Consider the following 19,255-nt stretch of genomic DNA (forward strand, 5'->3'; position numbering starts at 1 on the left):
CGCTCTGAATCGTCAGCGCTGATAAATAAAAATGTTATTATCTTTTTGTGTGCCATAGTATTGACTTTTCTCAGACGTAGTTTCACAAGATGCTGATGCTGAACACTGTTGGGACAGACACAGACTCAGGTAATTCATCCACACTTAATCTCTCTCTCTCTCTCTCTCTCTCTCTCTCAGTAATAACTGCATTATCAGTGTCAGTGGCTCAAGCCTCCGTTACATAATCTGAACAATATTTTGTGGTAACCGTATAAGTGGAATAATTGACGATGGGCCGTTGAATTATGAATTATTATCATTATTCGAAAAATAATGCACACCCGCTGAGTGAGTGACCGTTACGCCTCGGATGTGCCTTTCCCTCCTTATTAATTATTCAACGGCCCGTCGTCAATCCAAGCCTTACGTATCACATTCTTATCCACGACTCTCATTGAGGATCAAAATCATTGACAGTTTAACTGAAAATCATTGACAGTTTCGCAGAGATCCGTTGGAAGGTGATTTTTAGGCATTAACTTCAGAAGCATCGCACAAAGGTTCATGAAATGGGAGGAGTGAACGAATATAAATGTGGGGAATGATCTTCTATTCTGACATCTGTCACCTAAGCAAATGGTTTGAAACCCACCGACAGGAACATCCAGACACCAGTACAGCTGTCAGTGGAATAGATTGGTGATTTTCACGCTATGTTAATTGAGGAGCGTATACTAACACTTTTCCGTAGGAACTGTCAACATACACTGACATACTGGAGTGTGTTCTTTAGCTTTGGGCTGAGCATCGCCTTCCTGGGGCCTACGATCGTAGATCTGAAATGCCAGACAGGCTCCACGTTACAGGAGATCACCTGGGTGTTCTTCTCCCAGCAGCTCTGCCTGCTCATCGGCAGCTCGGCTGGAGGACTCTTCACGAAAACGTGAGTAGAGAAGCGAGTGTGTCTCTGCTGGTAAACTGTGCGGGGAGTCCAATGAAGATGGACATCTGCATCAAGATAAACTCTCATTGTTTGTGAAACTATGTTTAAAATGTCAGACTCCGAGTCTATTACATTCGTGCCTGGGGAGTTTATGCACTTTTGGTCCTTTTCTTCCTTTTTGCAAGTGCTTGCTCCTTACCATGTGCATCTCAGATGTTGGTTAACTTTTTATTATGTCCATTTTATAGTTGACACAGATTTATTGCAACTTTTCATGTCAGCCTGACACTTCTTGACATCCTCAACAGATGTGATTTGAACAGTGCAGTCGCTGTCACCATGTCTCTTACACAAATAGCAAATTGTGAACCTTGAGCTGGGATTTATCATAAGGTGAAGCTAACACCTACATATATATTTGTATAACTATATTTATTTGAACCACATTTAGAAATATATTTTGAAATCATATTTAAAAAATGAAAATAATATTTTTTTTATAGTTTTAAAGACAAATGTATACATTTGACAGATTTCAAAATATATGTATATTATATATATTTTAAACATGGTTAATATGTTATATAATATCTTATATTTTAATGAATTAAATTAATATATATAACAAAAATATTTAATATATAAAAAATAAGAAAAAAATGTCAGCTGAAAAAGAAAATGAATGTTAAATATTTTATAGCTTTAAAGACAAATGTATATATTTTATGGACATATTGTGATATTTCTGATTTAAAAACTGCGACGATAACTGATCATATATTAATATGGCTATAAAATAATAATAATTATTACTAAATAAAAATATAAAAATGACAAAAAGATTATTATTTCAATAATCTAAGAAAAAAAGATCATTTTTATTTTATTCTAAAAAATGACAAAGCTTAAAATGTATGGATGCCTTATATCATTTTCGAATATTAAACCATAAAACTTTATTTTGATGAAAAAAGCAGGGAGCCCTTAAAGCTTCTCTTTTGTTCATAAGTGCTTCTCATTACAAGTTTGGGGAAATGGGTGGCACATCTCAAACACATGTTATAAGCGACCCAAACTCAGAGCAGATGCAGAGATGGAGTTCGAGCCGCTCTGAGATCATTAATAAAATTGATAATAAAAGAACACAGTGCCATGCTTCACTCTGAAACTTGTAGTGCATGTATTTATTTATTTCAATTGATCGTGCAGCCCTACTACTGGCTGACTAACTGTCAGACACATGAAAGCACATCAAAAAATACAATTTAAGACTGTCCTTGAAGTTCTAAGAAACATCATGTTTTGGGATATCAATTTGTGAGGTCACTTGATAGCTATTACAGATCTTAACTATTAGCATTTGTAATTGGAAGAATTTTGAAAAAATAAAGTGGGAAAATTGACAAATAATCAAGCAACCAAGCTGTTTTCATTCTCTTCTCAGGTTGTTCGGTGCTCTCCTCGCTCTCTTCTTCTCCTCCCTCATCATCTCTGTGGTTTTTGCTATCATCCCACTTTGCTATAATGTGCTGTTGCTGGCGGTTGCTATGGCAGTGTCAGGTCTGGCTATGGGCATCATCGACACTATTGCAAACTTCAGACTGGTGTCTATGTATAAGAAAGACTCTGCTATCTTTCTGCAGGTGAGTGAAGACGTTTCCCTTCATATATATACACTCAGGGAGGTGTTGATCTACTCTATACATACATTTATATACAGTAGTGTTTATTTCAAATAATCATATTAGTGTTTTATTTGAATCAGTTGTTGGTCAAGTCAATAGTCACAAAAGTCAATAGGAACTACATCAACGTAAAATAACAACATTTGATTTCTTATTTTTACTATTGGTTTTTGGGGAGGAATCTGACCTGGACATTTTGTGAGATTCACTACAGTATTCATTCTGTGCTGGCTGCTTTAGCTAAGTGTGGTTTGGATAGGGATATAATAAAATGCATGATTTATTTGTTATAATCAGTTGTATTAAAGGTTGATAGCTCTAAATAGTGTCTTCACTCTCTTTCCAGGCACTGCACTTCTTCATTGGGCTCGGTGCTCTGGTGAGCCCCCTGATTGCAGAGCCTTTTATATCAGAGCACTGTCTGGGCAGTAATAGCACAGAAAACGCCACAGAGATACTTCACCACTTCAGATCCAGCGACAGGTCACCTGTAATCCTTGCTGAGAATTCCCCGCACTCTGAGCTGGTCGAGGAGAAGGCCAGTGTGTCGTACGCCTTCTGGATCATGGCTGTCATAAATGTAAGCTGATGTACCGCTCTATGTGCAGTGTGCAGGAGAGCCTGGATATCTGTGAAAGCTCAGTCTTTTTCTCTCCTAGTTGCCTGTGCCGATGGCGGTTTTTGTGTTGATGTACCAAGAGAAGCTGCTTCCCTGTTGTACGAACAGCCCTCCACGACTGCTGGATAAAGATGAGTTAGCAATGGAGACTAAAGCACCAGAAATCACAGAAATGCCCGAACCTTACGATGCAGGTACAAGTGATCTTTGAACTACACTAACATTCAGAACTTTAGGGACGCTAGGATTTTTTGTAAGAACTATCTTATGCTCATCAAGGCTGCATTTATTTAATAATAAAAAACGTAATATTATGAAATATTGCAATTTAAAATATTTAATTTATATTAAATGTAATTTATTCCTGTGATCAAAGCTGGATTTTCAGCATCATTACTCCAGTCCTCCTCAGTCACATGATCCCATGTTCTCAAGAAACATTTATTATTATTATCAATGTTGAAAACAGTTGTGCTGCTTCACATTTTTGTGGAAATCTCAAAACATTTTCCTTAAGATTATTTGATGAATAGATAGTTCAAAAGAACGGCATTATTTGAAACATAATTTTTTTTTTTAACATTATAAATGTCTTTACTGTCTTTCTTTATCAATTTAATGCATCTTTGCTGAATAAAAGTAATAATTTCTTTTTTTTAAATCATATTGACCGCAAATCTTTAAACAGTGATTGAAACTAACATGTAAAACCATTTATGCAATTGAACTTCTGACTCAATAACTCTCCCCAACTTTGTTGCACTTTTTTTTTCTTATTCTGGTCCCCTTAGATTTTCATCATTCAGGACATGGAAACATTTTCAGCTGCTGTATGAATGGTAACCTGCGTGGGTTACCGGTCACTTTTTTTGTTATCCATATCTTGAGTGGAATGGTGCTGTTTATGACAGAGGGCATTATGGTGAGAAAGCTCAATGATTTTTATGAATATTTTTTGAGAACTGCAAGTTAAAATTCACACTTGACCCTTGAACCTCACCTTTAGGGGGTCTATGCTGGCTTTGTTTACACGTATGCTGTTTCAGCTCCCATATCTCTGCACGCTAAAATGGCAGGATACCTGAACAGTATCTTCTGGGCAGCCGTCACTGCTGGACGACTGGTGTCTGTCCCGCTATCGTACCGCTTCAGACCGGTGTATCTGCTCATCGTGAACCTGGTAATCTATAATTAAATACTGTAATTTACATACATAGAGCTGATTTTCACTAAGTTGTTTCCTTCATGCTCCATTCAAGCTGTTGCTATCAGTTGTTAGAAATATTGAGTATGTGATGAATCATAGATTTACAAATTTGGATCCTCTCTGCTCTCTCCCTCTCTCTCTCTCTTGTTAAGGCTGGTGTGAATGTAACATTGCTGCTGTTACTGATCCTCTACACAAACAGAGTGTTTCTGTTTGTTGGGACGACCTTGCTCGGGCTTTTCATCAGCAGTGTTTTCCCCTGCATAGTGGCCTACACTGAGGACATCCTAAACTACCGCGGTAAACTGCACACAGCATACTTCATCTTTTATATCACAGCCACTGAATGAACACACTAACGCATGCAACAAAAAAAAATTCTGCTAAAAACATTTAACGTAATTAACGTAACATCCGTTTTTTCCCTTTGGCTTGCGTTACATTATATGATCACGCTCTTCTTCATGCAAATGCTTTTAAACCATTCAAGTGCGACAGGACAAAAGAGAACAGTGCAGTACTGGCGCTCATCTGTGAATCTCCTGTCTCCTGACACACACACACAGACACACACACACTCAAACACACACACACTCATGCGCACAGAAAGCCACTTCAGACAGCGCTTGAATGGACAAAAACACACAACTTTATGCCAAAATGCTAGTTTTGTTGAGTATCCTCGCAAACACAGTCTGAAATGAGTTAAATGAAGTCTTAAGCCCTATTCGGAAGGGATTAACTTTACGAGGGTAGATCATGGAGTAATGTCATTTTACCACAGGACGTCTGTAATATTAATGGCCAATTCGTATGGGATATCTCTAAAACTAAAACTAGCAGAAGTGGGAGAGTAACTCGATTTGCGCATCGCCGTCAACCTCCTGTCGTCATGTGTGTATTACGTTGCTTCCTGATATCACGTGCGCAAACACATATCAGTGTTGCCAACTTAGCGACTTTGTCGCTAGATTTAGCAACTTTTCAGACCCTTTAGCTAGTCGTTTTCAAAAACACACTTAGCAACAAATCAAGCTACTTTTGGACAAACCTTAGCAACGTTCCCAATGTTTCCACTCACTAGTAATATTCTTTAAGTGTGAATTCTTGCTTTTCCACGTCACAAATATGCTAATTGCCGCATGACGTCATCTAGCAACATTTAACGACTTTTTGAGCAGGCTTTAGCTACTTTCCATTTAAAATAGTTGGCAACACTGCATATAATCTATATTTATATAAAACAGTTATGTCCGGTCGAACAATGTATTAATTAACTTCAGATTGGATTGTGTTGGTAATAGGCACTTACCTAACGCTAAAAGATGTTTCGTGCCTCTAACAAGTGCTTTCGATCTTCTTTCTGATCTGAATGGTATGTGGAAAACACTTGAGTTTTGCCACAGACTCGTTCCAGCGTCTAGAACGCAACTGAATGCTTTTCAAGCGTCTTCATACCTGAAAAACAGCGGAAAACTACTTTTAAACAGGAAATGACGAAATATTTACGTACAAATTTACAGCGGGTCTATTCGCATGCACGGGATTAGTATTAGGCTACCTGAGGTCATTTTTCCAGACCTTTTTACTGAAGGTAAAAGTCGCCGTAATCTTTGCTGACATTGTCCGTGATGATTACTGAGATGGCACATTTGGACGGGACTAAAATCACAGAGAAGCTCTGGTAATTATTACTTTACCCCACCTCTCCATGTTAAACTAGTCCCGTCCGAATAGGGCTTTTAATGAATGTAAAGAGTTGTGAGAGAATGGGATGCGTGTCAGATGATCTGTGTCATGTGCGGCAGGTCTTAAAGTGACAGCAGCCTAATAAATCTGTTGCTGTCTGTCATTAGAATAATCAAAGAACAAAAGAAAGAGAAAATCTCTCACTGCTCTTGAATGAATAACTTTTGTAGTTTTAATAAGGATTAATCTATATTTAATTTATAATGTATGCAGTAAAGACTGTTTGATAACTTTATTCAATTTCTGTATATATCCTATCTGTTAGATCTACCTGAAAATCTTAAAGCACTGTTTAAAAGGTTACATGGGTCAAAACAACAAAAAAAGTGCCTTTTGTTGATTTTTGACTGGGCAAGTAAAAATCTGAAAAATAAGAACACTTTATTATTTAATTGCTTGCAGAGCCACCTTTAGCAGTAATAACTTAATCGTTTTCTGTATGACTTTATCAGTCTCTCACATTGTTCTGGAGGATTTTCTGCCCACTCTTCTTTACGTTGCTTCAGTTCATTGAGGTTTGTGAGCATCTGTTTATGCAAAGCTGTCTCAAGGTCCTGCCGCAAAATTTCAGTAGGGTTGAGGTCTGGACTTTGTCTGGGCCAGTGCAACCTTGATTCTTTTCTTTTTCAGCCATTCTGTTGTAGATTTACTGGTGTTCTTGGGATCATTGTCCTGTTGCATGACTCAATATTTCCAAGCTTTAGCTGTCAGACAGATGGCCTCACATTTGTCACTAGAATAATTTGGTTTACACAGGAGTTCATGGCCGACTCCTGTCTACAAACCGAGCCAAAAATCAACAACCCTATTAGTATGAGGTGCTGATATGTTGCGTTTAGTTTTCGCCTAACTTGGCGCTGTGCATTATGGCCAAACATCTCCACTTTGGTATCGTCTGTCTAAAAGACATTGTTCCAGACGTCTTATGGTTTGTTCAGGTGCTGCCATGTTCTTTTTAGAGAGAAGAAGCCTTCTCCTGGCAACCCTTCCAAACATGCCATACCTGTCCTGTCTTTTTCTAATTGTACTACCACAAACTTTAACATTTAACATGTTAATTGAGGCCTGTAGAGTCTGAGGTGTAGTTCTTAGGTGTTTTGCGTTATCTCTGAGCATTGCACGGTCTGACCTTGGGGTGAATTTACCTGGAGGTCCACTACTCCTGGGAAAATTGGCAACTGTCTTGTATGTTTTTAATAATAATCTTCCCCACTGTAAAATAATGGACTTCAAATTGTTTGGAAATGGCAATAGAATTATTGACTACAGGGGGGACTTTAAGAATATTTTCAGATATCCTTATAATTATGGACAAACAAGGCCACAAAAATAAACAACAAATTTTTTTTTTTTTTTCTTCAGGATGTGCAACAACAGTTTTAGTGACAACTTCCGGAATGGGTGAGATGACCTTGCAAGTGTTGGTTGGATCAGTAAGTTCTTGCGCTCATGTTTTAAAAACTTGGGAAGGATTTTCTAAAAAAAGTAAACAACCCTGAACAAATTTCTTCTAGCTTATTCAGAAAAAAGGCAGCTACAGTTTTTTGGTGTGTGGTATGGTCATCGGCTGCCTTGGTTTCATCTTCCTCTTTAGCGTGATCCTGTGCAACCGCATCCACAGAAATCTCACAGGTAAAAACAACATACATGGTGATAAACAGTCTTTATATCAGCAGTTAAGTATGTAACTTAAGTAAACTGGGCAACATTATATGACTCAATGTCTTCACCATCCAGGAGCATCTAAAAAAGCAGCCATGGTGGAAGCCCCACCAGCACCCGCTCCATCTGCGTCAGAGAAAGCTGCTCCAGAACAGAAAGTTGCTGTAATACAGCCTTAATCAATTAAATGTGACTCTGAATGAAACCATTGACAGGTCACAACCTGTTGGAAATACTTGACAACTAAACTGTAAAAAGTTTGGTATTATATATGTATTTTTTGTTTATTTGTTTAGTTTCTTGCAAATAATCTTGACTGTTAATTATGAATATTACAGGAAGAGAAGACAAATGGGAGAAATGTTTGATTTCATTTATGGCATAAAATTGATATAAAGTTTTGTACTTTACCCAAGACACCAAATTAAATGCCAGAATGAACTCTTAATTAATAATTCACCAATCTAAGAATTCCTAGAACTTCCATATTCCTTTAAAACTATTTTTATCTTGTTAAAACTGGTCTTAGGCTGGAAGGTCATGGCCAGAATATTGTACTGTGTTCATTTGAAAAACTCAACAGCTTCTTGAAAACTCATGACTAACGCAAATAAAAGTTATTTGCAGTAATATTGCAATAAATTATTGTTTACCGTGTCAAAGAGACATAATGTTGTGCAAGCTTTGTGTTCTGGCAAAATAAATGTGTAGAAGATATTTTAATGTCTTTATTTTGTTGTGTTATTTAATTTGACAGTGAAATGTTCCACAGAAGAAAGTAATAGTTTTAGAATGACATGAGGCAAGGATAAGTAAATGATGATCACCTTTGGGTGAACTATCCTAAAATTATTGTCATTATAAAGTTGCGGTCACATTAGTGAAATTTCAGAGAAAGTTGGGCAAAATATCACTGATGAAAAGGTCAGTTTTTTTTATTATCAATAGTGCAGTGATATATGAAGTCAACGCGGAGAATCTGCATGACCAACTTGAACACGTGTGGAAATCTTCAAGCTAGCTAGCAAAATTCATGTTAGCTTGTTTCCTATTTAAATGACTTGATTTTGCCCATGAAAAATCGATGAACATTAAATATAAGCGCACTTCAAAACCTTACGAAATCTTGAGTGAATTCCTATGGAAAATGAATGGATTTTGTCCTCGGTGAATGTTTCTCTCATGCTATTGCTTTGATTGCATGTGTGATCTTAACTATATTCAGCTATTCTGGAAAGTAGCTACAGTATGTGTTATAAAAGACAGCATGGAGTATCAAGTAAATTAGTATATGATGTCATTTCCGTTACAGTCAAAATAAAGAAGATAGCGCTGTAAAAAGTGAAGGGAAAAACAGGTCACCAACTACTCGATTTCTTTAAAGATACATTTTATTTTTCCTTGTAAAACAAATTTTTACAAAAATCAGAATAGCGTAATTAAAACAAACATTTATTTTGGATAAATTATGATATAGACTTAAAGGCTACAGATTAGGATGGAGATACACGCGATAAAAATAGTCGTATGAAGCCGAGAAAGCTATGAATGGTGTGCACTGAATTCAGCTCGTTTTTACCATTCTAATGGCTCAACGGACTGCATTAAAAAGGCATCTATAAGCATCAAAATATTCTTAAAAAATGCACACATGAAGCATCACAGAGGTCAATAATAAGGTTTTCACTAGCTCACTTCTGACATCACTCATCCTGAGCCCGAGACTCCACCCACCGACGTACTTCGCACCACGTACATGAAAGCATGCCAACCATGAAAGAGGTTCAATACAACCATAGAAAAAGTCATCTTAGTTCAAATGCTCAGACGGGAAAAAGCTGATTTACTAGACTGAATCAAGAAACAACTGCACGGAAAGTGGGAGAAAGTAGCGTACTAGAGCTATGTGACGTACAGTTGATGTAGCAAGGAAAATCACGTGACTGAACTGCAGCCACAACAATCCAGTGCAGTTCATGACGAGACGACAAGCGTATATGTTCATTATAAGCCTGTTTTCAACGGTCAATGCAGCTGGGATGAGATCATGTACATTAAAAGTCACAAAAATGTGTTTGTTTGGGAGTAAACGAGCAGTTACGTTCTTCTTCAAATGCATTTTTTAATTAAAAAAAATGAAGGTGCCCATAAAGTGAAGTACAGAGCCTACAGTATAATCTGTATTTTTTTGGGCACGTCATTTTCATCCTTTGTTATACGTCGAAAGTCAACTATAACAAAACGGTTTCGGCAAAAACGTTGCAAAGCTATAATTGAAACATTGATTAGTGATTACTACGAAAGACCGCATTTTGGGATAAGGCCAAACCGTACAGTTTTAGAATAGGTCTGATGATACTTTACAGATTTCGTTCGGAGATATGGTATTTACAAGCTGAGAGACATAACAAACATCCAAAACACTCTTTGAGTATTGTGGGAAATAAATTCTACTGCTCCTCATTAAGAAAAACAGATAACAGACACGTTCACCAGCAGGCGAAAGAGCTCAGTCTTCACCTGATGGAGCTTCCTCCTCGGAAACATCGTCTTTTTCCTCTTTCTCTTTCTCATTCTCTTTCTCCTCCTCTTCCTCCTTTTCTCCGTTGTCATTGTTTTCCTCCCCTTCTGCGCCACTTTCGTCATCCTGTGTCTTCTTCAGGGCGGGCGACTCTTTCCTGTCTTCCTTCTTCGCCTCGTCCTCTTCCTCCTCCTCCTCCTTGTTGCTCTCGATATCTTCATCTTTGGCTTTAGGCGAGGCCTTTTTCACAACTCTCTTAACCTTCGTCTGACGTTTTCCTCTCCTCTTCTTGGGCCCTCGGGTCACTGGGAGAAGATAATTGACTTAATTACTGTAACTGTGACAGTTAAAGGTATCTAGAGGAAGTTTGTAATTAATTATCAAGTGATTAGTGATTAATTATCAAGGTATTACAGTAGACCTTTTTTTTTGCAGACATAATCTGATAGTAGGATTATGGGTGGCTTTACCTGAAGCCCTTAGCTTGGGTTTAGGGGATTTCTTGTCTTTGCTTCTCCTGCTCACTTTTGAGATCTTCCGTTTGGGTCGGCCATAATCACTGTCGTCATCATCGTCCTCAACCATAAAGTCTTCATCGCTGCCTGAGTCCTCTATGAGCAGATGAGGGAAGTATAAAATATCAGGTATCTCACGGTTAGCTAACGTGAGAATGTCAATGCTCTTGAAATAGTTTGACTCTGACATAATACTGTTTGTACCGCCAGTGTAAACGTCACTGTCATCTTCTTCCTCCTCTTCCTCTTTTTCCTCATCCTCACTTCCTCCGTCCCCAAGAAGAATCTCCCTCTGTTTGGACGCCGCTTTAGTGGCAGCCTGACGCACCTGCCGGCCTTTCTTCTTCACAACTTTTACCTCATCGTCACTGTCATCTGTGTGTCAAAAGAGCAGATACATGGTTAATTAACACAAGCTGAAGGTTTGTTAAAAATATGCATTAATATGCAAAATGCATAAACACTAAATCGCAACACAGGCATGAAAAAAATTGACTGCGGTTTTGCTTAAGTGAATAAGAGCAAGTTAATTAGCAGATGAGAGCAGATTCACATTGTAAAAAGGAAGAAAAGCATAAAATTGCATTTTAATAGCATAAAAGAAAATGAAGAAGAGCATGAAACTGAAACACTATTAGATACATGTTATATGTTGTTTAATATAGATATTATAGAAATTAAACTGGAATCCCGATTTTGAATTGAATAAATATATGCACAGCGTGTTAGTGAAGAGCGGCTCTGTGATCAGTAGTAAATGCTGCTCCATCTCTTAAAGCACTGCGAGTTTGAGTCACTTATTACGTGCATTTGAAAAGGCAACACACATCTAACATCTTCCAAAACTACAACATTATAAATATACTTTATTATTATGAAAATACCCGAGATGGCTTGAAGAACTCAAATACACCATATATTGCGTCAGTCATGTGTTTATCGTCTTTGTGTTTAATAAGTAAAAGTGAACTATCTTCTTTTATTCAGCAACAATAGCTTGATGCATTTGTCCACATTAGGGATTTCATGGAACATTATAAGTTATATTATTTCTGTGAGGCATATTTGGAGTTTCTGTGCGTGGGCACCCTCCAGCTTCCAGTATGAATTAGCGCTCATCCGCTCAGTAATGCTCACTCCACCCTATTTTGGGTAAAAAATAGGAAAAATAATACTCTCTAAAGAAATTTATATGATAATCTATATGTCTTTCTCCTCGGGTTATATTTCATATTAAAGACATGGACTTTGATTTTGCATACCTCCTGACAACAATCAAGAAATTAGAGTTACAGATTTGTATCATATATAATATTTTATAATAAGTCCTTAGACCTTTCTATTGATTTATAGTCATAGGTTGCCTGCAGGTTTAACAGGTTTAATGCTGTTTAAAATGAGTTGTCTGTAAAATAACATTACTATTATTTACATTGTTATATATATATATAACGAAAGTGTTATTACAATAGTAATATTTCTTATTTTGTTTAATATTTTTAATTAGCAATAATAACAATCATAATAATTATTAGTCATTAATATCTAGTAAGAACAAAATGTTGGGCCAAATTGTGCAGCCCAACAAACAATCACAACAAACCAGGTGTTATATTTATTTTTATAACCCTATATTATATATATATATATATATATATATATATAATATATATATATATTATATATATATATATATATATATATATATAACCACAAAACCACTTTTTTAGAACACAAATGAAGATATTTTTAATGAAATCCCTGAGATTTCTTTCCCTCCACTAAAAGGCTGAAGTTCGCCCAAAACTCTGATGCTTCAAAACGTTCATAAAGAGATTGTACAATAAATCCATATGAATCGAGCGGTTTAATCAAAGTCTTCTGAAGAGACACGATTGCTTTATATGATGAACACATTCATTTTAGGCTTTTAGGCTTTTCACATAAACATTGATCAGTGAACATACTATATGGAGCACTCAAATATGATGCCATGAGGGTGAGTAATTGATGACAGAATTGAATTTTTGTGTGAACTAAACCTTTAACATTATACACTACCAGTAAAATGTTTGACCACACTTGATTTTGGATGTCAAAATATTTAATATTTTACATTATGAATTGCCACCTGAAGAACACATGCCATTGTTGTTATACATATTGTGCATTTATATTTTTAAAGTAGCTAAAATGAAAGAAAATTTAAAAGGTAAAATGCCAAATGTGCACAGAAAGTAGTTGTCAGAGGTAACTGAATGACTATGTAATGAAGTGTTTATACTGGTAATACCTGCAGCCCTTTTCCGTTTAGCTGTTGCTTGTCTCCCCTTGCTGGCCTCTTTAGCATCAAAATCACTGTCACCACCATCATCATCCTCTTCCTCATCCTCCCCATAGTCATTGTCATTGTCATCATCACTTAAATCCTCTGGAATATTGGGATAGAAAAACATTTTGTCAGAATGTTTAATAACTGAATAAAAAAATCTATATAAAATAATTCTAAATAAAAAAGTTAAATATAAGCGTAAATTAAAATTTGACTTACTCTTGTGGTCCTTGATTCGAGAATCCTCACTACATAGGAAGAAATAAAGCATTTATGTTTTAGTGATATATAAAATAATTCAGATCAAATACAGCCCTCATGAATTTAAACAAAACGAATAGTGTAATGAATATGTATGCAGCTCATAAATAATTTTAGAAATGCAGGAAGCTAAAATAAATGCATGCAAACTTAACAGTGAATGAAAAAAAAAAGAAAGTTACTCGCCCTCATGTTGTTCCAAACCCGTAAGACTTTCAGTCATCTTTGGAACACAAATGAAGATCTTTTTAATGAAATCTGAGAGATTTCTGTCCCTCCATTGACAGCTACGCAACTACCACTTTCACGCCCCAAAAAGGTAGTAAAGAAGACATCATTAAAGTAATCCATGTGACTCCAGTGGACATCAATTTTATCAAGTGTTAAGGCCTGTTCACACTGGGACGAATTTCGCGCGCGATATTCGCCGACATTTAACACCTCGTGACTAAACAAAGGGCGCCAATGTGAGTGTGCACACCGACGCGAAAAACGTCACGCGTAAAAACGTCAATTTTAAAAAAACGCCTCGGGTTAGTTTTTTTGGTTTGACGCGCTGCGTCAAAAACTATCCGACCAATGAGATTGGCGCTTTTGCTCACGTGTCTGGACCTTCTGAAGTTACAGTAAAACACAACTTGGGGGCGCTCAAACACAAAACGGTCTTGCCGAGCACACATACGTAACGGCGAAGAAGATATACACCAAGTAGCGTCTACACTGCCGGGAAGAAATAAGACGAGGAAGATGCAAGGCAAGATGAATGTAGAGCTGCTGGTCTCGTTGGTGTCGGAACATAAAGAACTATATGACAAACGCGACAGCGACTACAAAAATCTTGATAAAGGAGAACTGTTATGGAGTGGTTTCTGTTTTACATTAAGCGCCATCTAATGTCAGGGAATGAATTTGCATGTTCGCTCGGCTCATCGTCAGCGAAAATCGCTTGGGTGTGAACACAAAAAAACGCGTTGAAAAACGCTGGCGAATAACGCGCGCCGATATTCGTCCCGGTGTGTAGGGTGCTTTATGTTTGCGCAAAACACTTTTTTCTTACCACTATATTTACAAAATATTAATCTCCAACGCACATTTACCCAACAACGTGTTCTCTCGCGTTAACACAACACGCATGTGGTGTGGGTGCTCTTGTGAACTCGCGTTAGAGAGTAATATTTTATAAATAAAGTGGTAAATTATGTTTTTTATGCAAACTAAGCACTCGCATGGTAGTTGCGTAGACTGTCAATGGAGGGGACAGAAAGAGAAAAACATTTTTTTTATTTGTGTTCCGAAGATGAACGAAAGTCTTACGGGTTTGGAACGACATGAGAGTGAGTAATTAATAACAGAATTTTCATTTTTGGGTGAACCATCCCTTTAAACTAAAATATTACTTTTACAACCAGAATTGTATTAGTTTTGCTATCATTACTTTCTTAGTTGCTACATATGTACTAAAAATTATTATAACTAATCAGAGAGACTGACCTGCGTTTTACAGAAGTTTTCTCAGGTCGTTCCGATTCTTTTACATATTCCTCATCTGTATCAAATCATTCAGTTGAATCAGGTTATAAAACAGCATGACTTCACAGCACAAACAACACTGCATCTACTAAAGTATTAATGCAGCACAGTGACATTATTTAACACTAGAGATCTTGTTCAGTTATTATTAATATTTGTAATAATTTCCATTACTTTTTAAAGCCTGGAAGAAAACACTTTCACTTTTCGCCCCTTATATTTCCTGACTGTGGGAAAACCCTGTTAAGTGGGACACAATAGTGAGGTGTGCAACAGGATATTTGCATTAGAGGAACTTACCTGCATCATCAGACTCTTGGAATTGTGCATAGTCAACAACCCTTTTATTCCTGTGCACAAATAACAGGAAAGGAAATATAAATGACCCACAAGAGGACAAACATGTATGCAATAGGTTTATAAATCATTTATTATTAGTCACAATGAAATAAAAATGGACTATTCTTATTTTGTATGTAATATTGCACTATTTATAAATTATAAATCAATTAGATGTGCACTTTTTTTTTTTTGAATTCATGTGCTCTTATAAACTTTAATCGAAATATAACGTCCCCTCCCTCTTTGATGATGAGGGCGGGATCAACCTGTCACTCACATGACATCAAAGCAATAGCAAACCACAACCATCCAATCAACTCCAGATGGACAAAAATCAAGCCCTGCCCTACTTTTTTTTCTTGTTTAGAAGCAGTTTCACTCTTATATTTGTCACAATCATAGACTGTAAGGTCACGATAGGGAAGAAAAGACTAGTGCAACTTCTGATTAATGTCGACTTTAAAACTTCAACCTATATCAATATCTTATTTATATATTATTTACATGCTTTGATGCTTAAATTGCAACAAACATAATCAAAAAATAATCAATAATGTAGAGACTACCTGCACCATATTGTTTACTTTTTAATGTGGGAGGGAAAATAAAACATTTATCAACTTAAAAATAAAAAATAAAAAAATAAAAATAAAAAAAGGAACCTGACCCTGAATGCAGCAAAACTTCTCTTTAGGCTAACAAAAACTAAATCATATAAATCTAAAAAATAAATAAATGGTTGCAGATTTTCTGATTTATTCTCCATATGGCAACAGAGCTGTCACTCCTCTTATTTAAAGCAGTGAAGGGGCAGAGGAGCCAGGGGTGCCATGTTGGAGCAGGTTAATTGCCATGCCAACAGCAGCAGTGAGGGGAGGGAGGGACTCTGTTTGTTCAGATAGGGGCATTGAACTACAGGCCCTGCAGGTCAGACAGTATTCACTGACCACAGGACCTCCTCAGTCCATAAATTACACCGACGACACATGCATTAACTCCCTGCTCCGAGAGGGTTGCATATAAAACCCTAAAAAAAAAGGAAATCTGTTTACTGTTTGACAGATGATAAGCAACACGTTGCCACTGTTCGCGTCACTTGGCTTGAGCTCGTGGGTTCATATCAGCGCTACCGTACGAAATCAACAAGGGCGCATTTAAATACATTTATCGCGAAAAGCAAACACATTTGTTGACTTCCCACTTAGGAGCCTTAATTTCTGACTGAAACCAGATCCAAACACAAGGTGCATTAACTACGAAAACAAGTTTGCAGGAGAAATGGCTCAAGTCGTGTGTGTGAAATAATGGCGCGCGTTCACGCTCAAACACACGCTGCCGCTAAACTAACACCAATGCTCGCGGGGCTAACAGAGGAAAATACGCGAAACTTCCACAGACATACGCTATTAGTGTATCACATTTACTCTGAATCACGAATTAACCATAAAGCTATTTATTTTAATTTTTTGTCATAATGCCTAGCTGGCTGGTTTTGAACAACATGAATTCCCCAGCAGCGAGAACTAACGTTACTATCCCGCTTTTTTTTATTTAATGCTGGCCGCTTGAGGTTAGCATAGGTACGTTTGGGGATGTAGCGACCGACACTGCCATGTTTTAAATTAAATAATATCCGTAAACATATCAAGAGATGAAAATCTACGAGTTTAGGTGTTATTTGTGCTGTTTTGGGAAGCTGTGTAAACACGCGCAGAAAATGCTGGTTAGCCAGTTAGCATTTAGCAACATGGAGAGACCCACACACAGATCACACATCATGTGCGAACCTGCGAAGCTACAGAGACTAATAAAACGCACTTACCTTGAAGGTCGAGCCATTCTGCAGACAGATTGAGAGACTTTTGTTTTCCCGAACTGAAATTTTATTTGTAAATCCAGGTGCTGGCTTTTTGCAGCTGAAATCCAGGTGTCTCTCCTGCTGCTGGGAAGCGCTTTCTGTAGCACGGAGCTGTACGAAACTACCTAACGTTAGATGCAATGCAAACTGCACTAAAGACGCGCAAATGTGTGCGATCTAGAGCATCTGCTCGCACGCCGCGTTGGTCTGTGTGGGTAGAAAATGGAGAAATGTTGAAGTTGATCCACAGGCCGGATTGACCTGGTTAAGCCTGCTGTCGAATAGTAGCTAACTAATTAGCCACTGCCTGGCCTGCCAGCCAGGAATCTTTTATGAGTAGTAAAAGTGGGATGGGAGTCTGAAGAACGCAAGATGCCCGCAAACCAGGATTGGACGACCCCACTCAGCAACAGTCCTTTACTACCCACTCTTGATGGTTAATCAGTTGATTAGATTATTTTATTTTAACAGTTTCCAAATCTAGTTCTGTCAGATAATGTTATTACCATGAGATAACAAAGCTGTAATCAGTATAATAAACACAGGCCTACTAAAGTTTAAAGGCTGTTTCCAACATCACCAGAGTATGAAGACATTTATACTTATTCATTCTGATTTATAAGGGGTTAAACAATCAGATGGCTGATAAGTAGCCTATTTTGTGTTGCAATTGAAGGCTACAGGTGTGTAATGCTGTTTTATTTCAAAGGCAACTGGCTTTCTTCTCATTAACCATGGGCTATTAAAACACAAACTGTCTGTAGGGTTTTTTTCCTCCAGGTTTTCATGTTTATTTGCACAGTGCTAGTAATGGGTTAAGTGCAAGAAGTGCTTTCAGAGGGTTCGGGGGTACAAAAAGCATATATAGAAAGGCCACCGTAGGCTATATCACGGGCAATCTTAACCAAGACACTGTCAAGACACTGTGAAACTGCTTGTCCTCATCGATAGATTCATAAATTGAACCAATGAAGGTTTATAGCAACTATTGCTGAAAATCTATCAAAGGGTGTTAAGCGTTAAGTTACATGGGAAATTTTGCAGAGATTTAAAATGAAATATATATTTTTTATGATAAATGGTGTCCTATGCGAATGTATTTAAAATATACTGAAATTTTGTACAGTTCTTAAGGATGTTGAATTTATATTAAGTTTCAGTGAATTTGCTTTCATTTCTAAACATATGAATATCTTTGAATTGGGTTGCCTACAGGGGGAAAAATGGAAAAACTGTCACTAGCTACCCTTTCAAAAGGGACTAATATGTAGACTAGACTACTAATATGGGCTAAATAAGGTACAATAGTGAACTTTTTGAAAAGGTTACTGCCCCAGTGACAGCTTTTGTACCTTTTTTTTCCTTCAAGAATTATCAGTTATCAGTTAGCATTGATATTATGTGTGGAACAATATACATTTTAAAGACGAGTATTAAAAAGGGGGACTGTCTAAAATAGGTATTATGATATTTTCTCAGAAAAACAGATGCATAAGAGTCTTATTGTGTAAGAAATTGTTATTTTGAGTTCATGTTTCTGAGATTGCAGCCCTTAAAGATGAATCACTCCATCAGACAATTAAACTTACAATTAAAATCAAATGTAATTTCTCATCTAACTCACAAAATACAATAATCATAAGATGTAATACCCTCCTGGGACCCAAGAATAGAATTTTGTCCACTGTAGTGACATTATATTTTAGTGAATTTCTCTGACATCATACATGTCACATGACACAACCTGGGTGTCCTGTATAGAGCACATTCAGGACTTTTCAGAGAAACCAAATGTTTGGAGGTTTCACCATGAAAACAACTACTCCTTGGTCTTTAAAAATGTCTGACATTAATTTAGTGATCAAATGTAGCATTCTTATGGAAATATGATAATATATTGTAATTATAATTTAAATTGGACTACTTCTCAAATTGTATTTCATAAAACAACATCTCAGGAAAACGTTATGGGGTTTCAAATAAAAAAAATACTTTCTGTTACAGAACAGGGCATTGATTTCAAACGTGTCCACTGTAGAGGACACCAGG

At 36.9% G+C, this 19,255-nt stretch overlaps 2 protein-coding genes across 3 annotated transcripts; one reads left to right on the forward strand and one right to left on the reverse strand.

The window, feature by feature from the left end:
* The first annotated feature begins 447 nt into the window (after nucleotides 1-447).
* On the forward strand, nucleotides 448-9,810 carry mfsd4ab (major facilitator superfamily domain containing 4Ab). 2 transcript variants are annotated; one of them, XM_079848640.1, is made up of 11 exons: nucleotides 448-681; nucleotides 776-925; nucleotides 2,370-2,568; nucleotides 2,957-3,190; nucleotides 3,270-3,423; nucleotides 4,021-4,151; nucleotides 4,236-4,409; nucleotides 4,589-4,736; nucleotides 7,548-7,618; nucleotides 7,700-7,817; nucleotides 7,923-9,810. In XM_079848640.1, exons 1-11 carry the CDS (start codon nucleotides 575-577, stop codon nucleotides 8,024-8,026), a joined length of 1,590 nt encoding a protein of 529 aa, XP_079704766.1. In that variant the 5' UTR covers nucleotides 448-574; the 3' UTR covers nucleotides 8,027-9,810. The 2 variants fall into 2 exon arrangements, with proteins under 2 accessions (XP_079704766.1, XP_079704767.1); XM_079848641.1 differs by having other exon boundaries at nucleotides 7,780-7,817; nucleotides 7,923-7,996.
* Nucleotides 9,811-9,847: 37 nt separating this feature from the next.
* On the reverse strand, nucleotides 9,848-17,612 carry nucks1b (nuclear casein kinase and cyclin-dependent kinase substrate 1b). The gene is made up of 8 exons (XM_079848643.1): nucleotides 17,171-17,612; nucleotides 15,307-15,356; nucleotides 14,968-15,022; nucleotides 13,435-13,463; nucleotides 13,177-13,314; nucleotides 11,088-11,258; nucleotides 10,839-10,979; nucleotides 9,848-10,673 (listed from the first exon to the last, which is right to left on the reverse strand). Exons 1-8 carry the CDS (start codon nucleotides 17,185-17,187, stop codon nucleotides 10,357-10,359), a joined length of 918 nt encoding a protein of 305 aa, XP_079704769.1. The 5' UTR covers nucleotides 17,188-17,612; the 3' UTR covers nucleotides 9,848-10,356.
* Between the last annotated feature and the right edge of the window lie 1,643 nt (nucleotides 17,613-19,255).

The sequence above is a fragment of the Squalius cephalus genome (genome assembly GCF_949319135.1).
Source record: "Squalius cephalus genome assembly, chromosome: 18".
Taxonomy (NCBI): Eukaryota; Metazoa; Chordata; class Actinopteri; order Cypriniformes; family Leuciscidae; genus Squalius; species Squalius cephalus.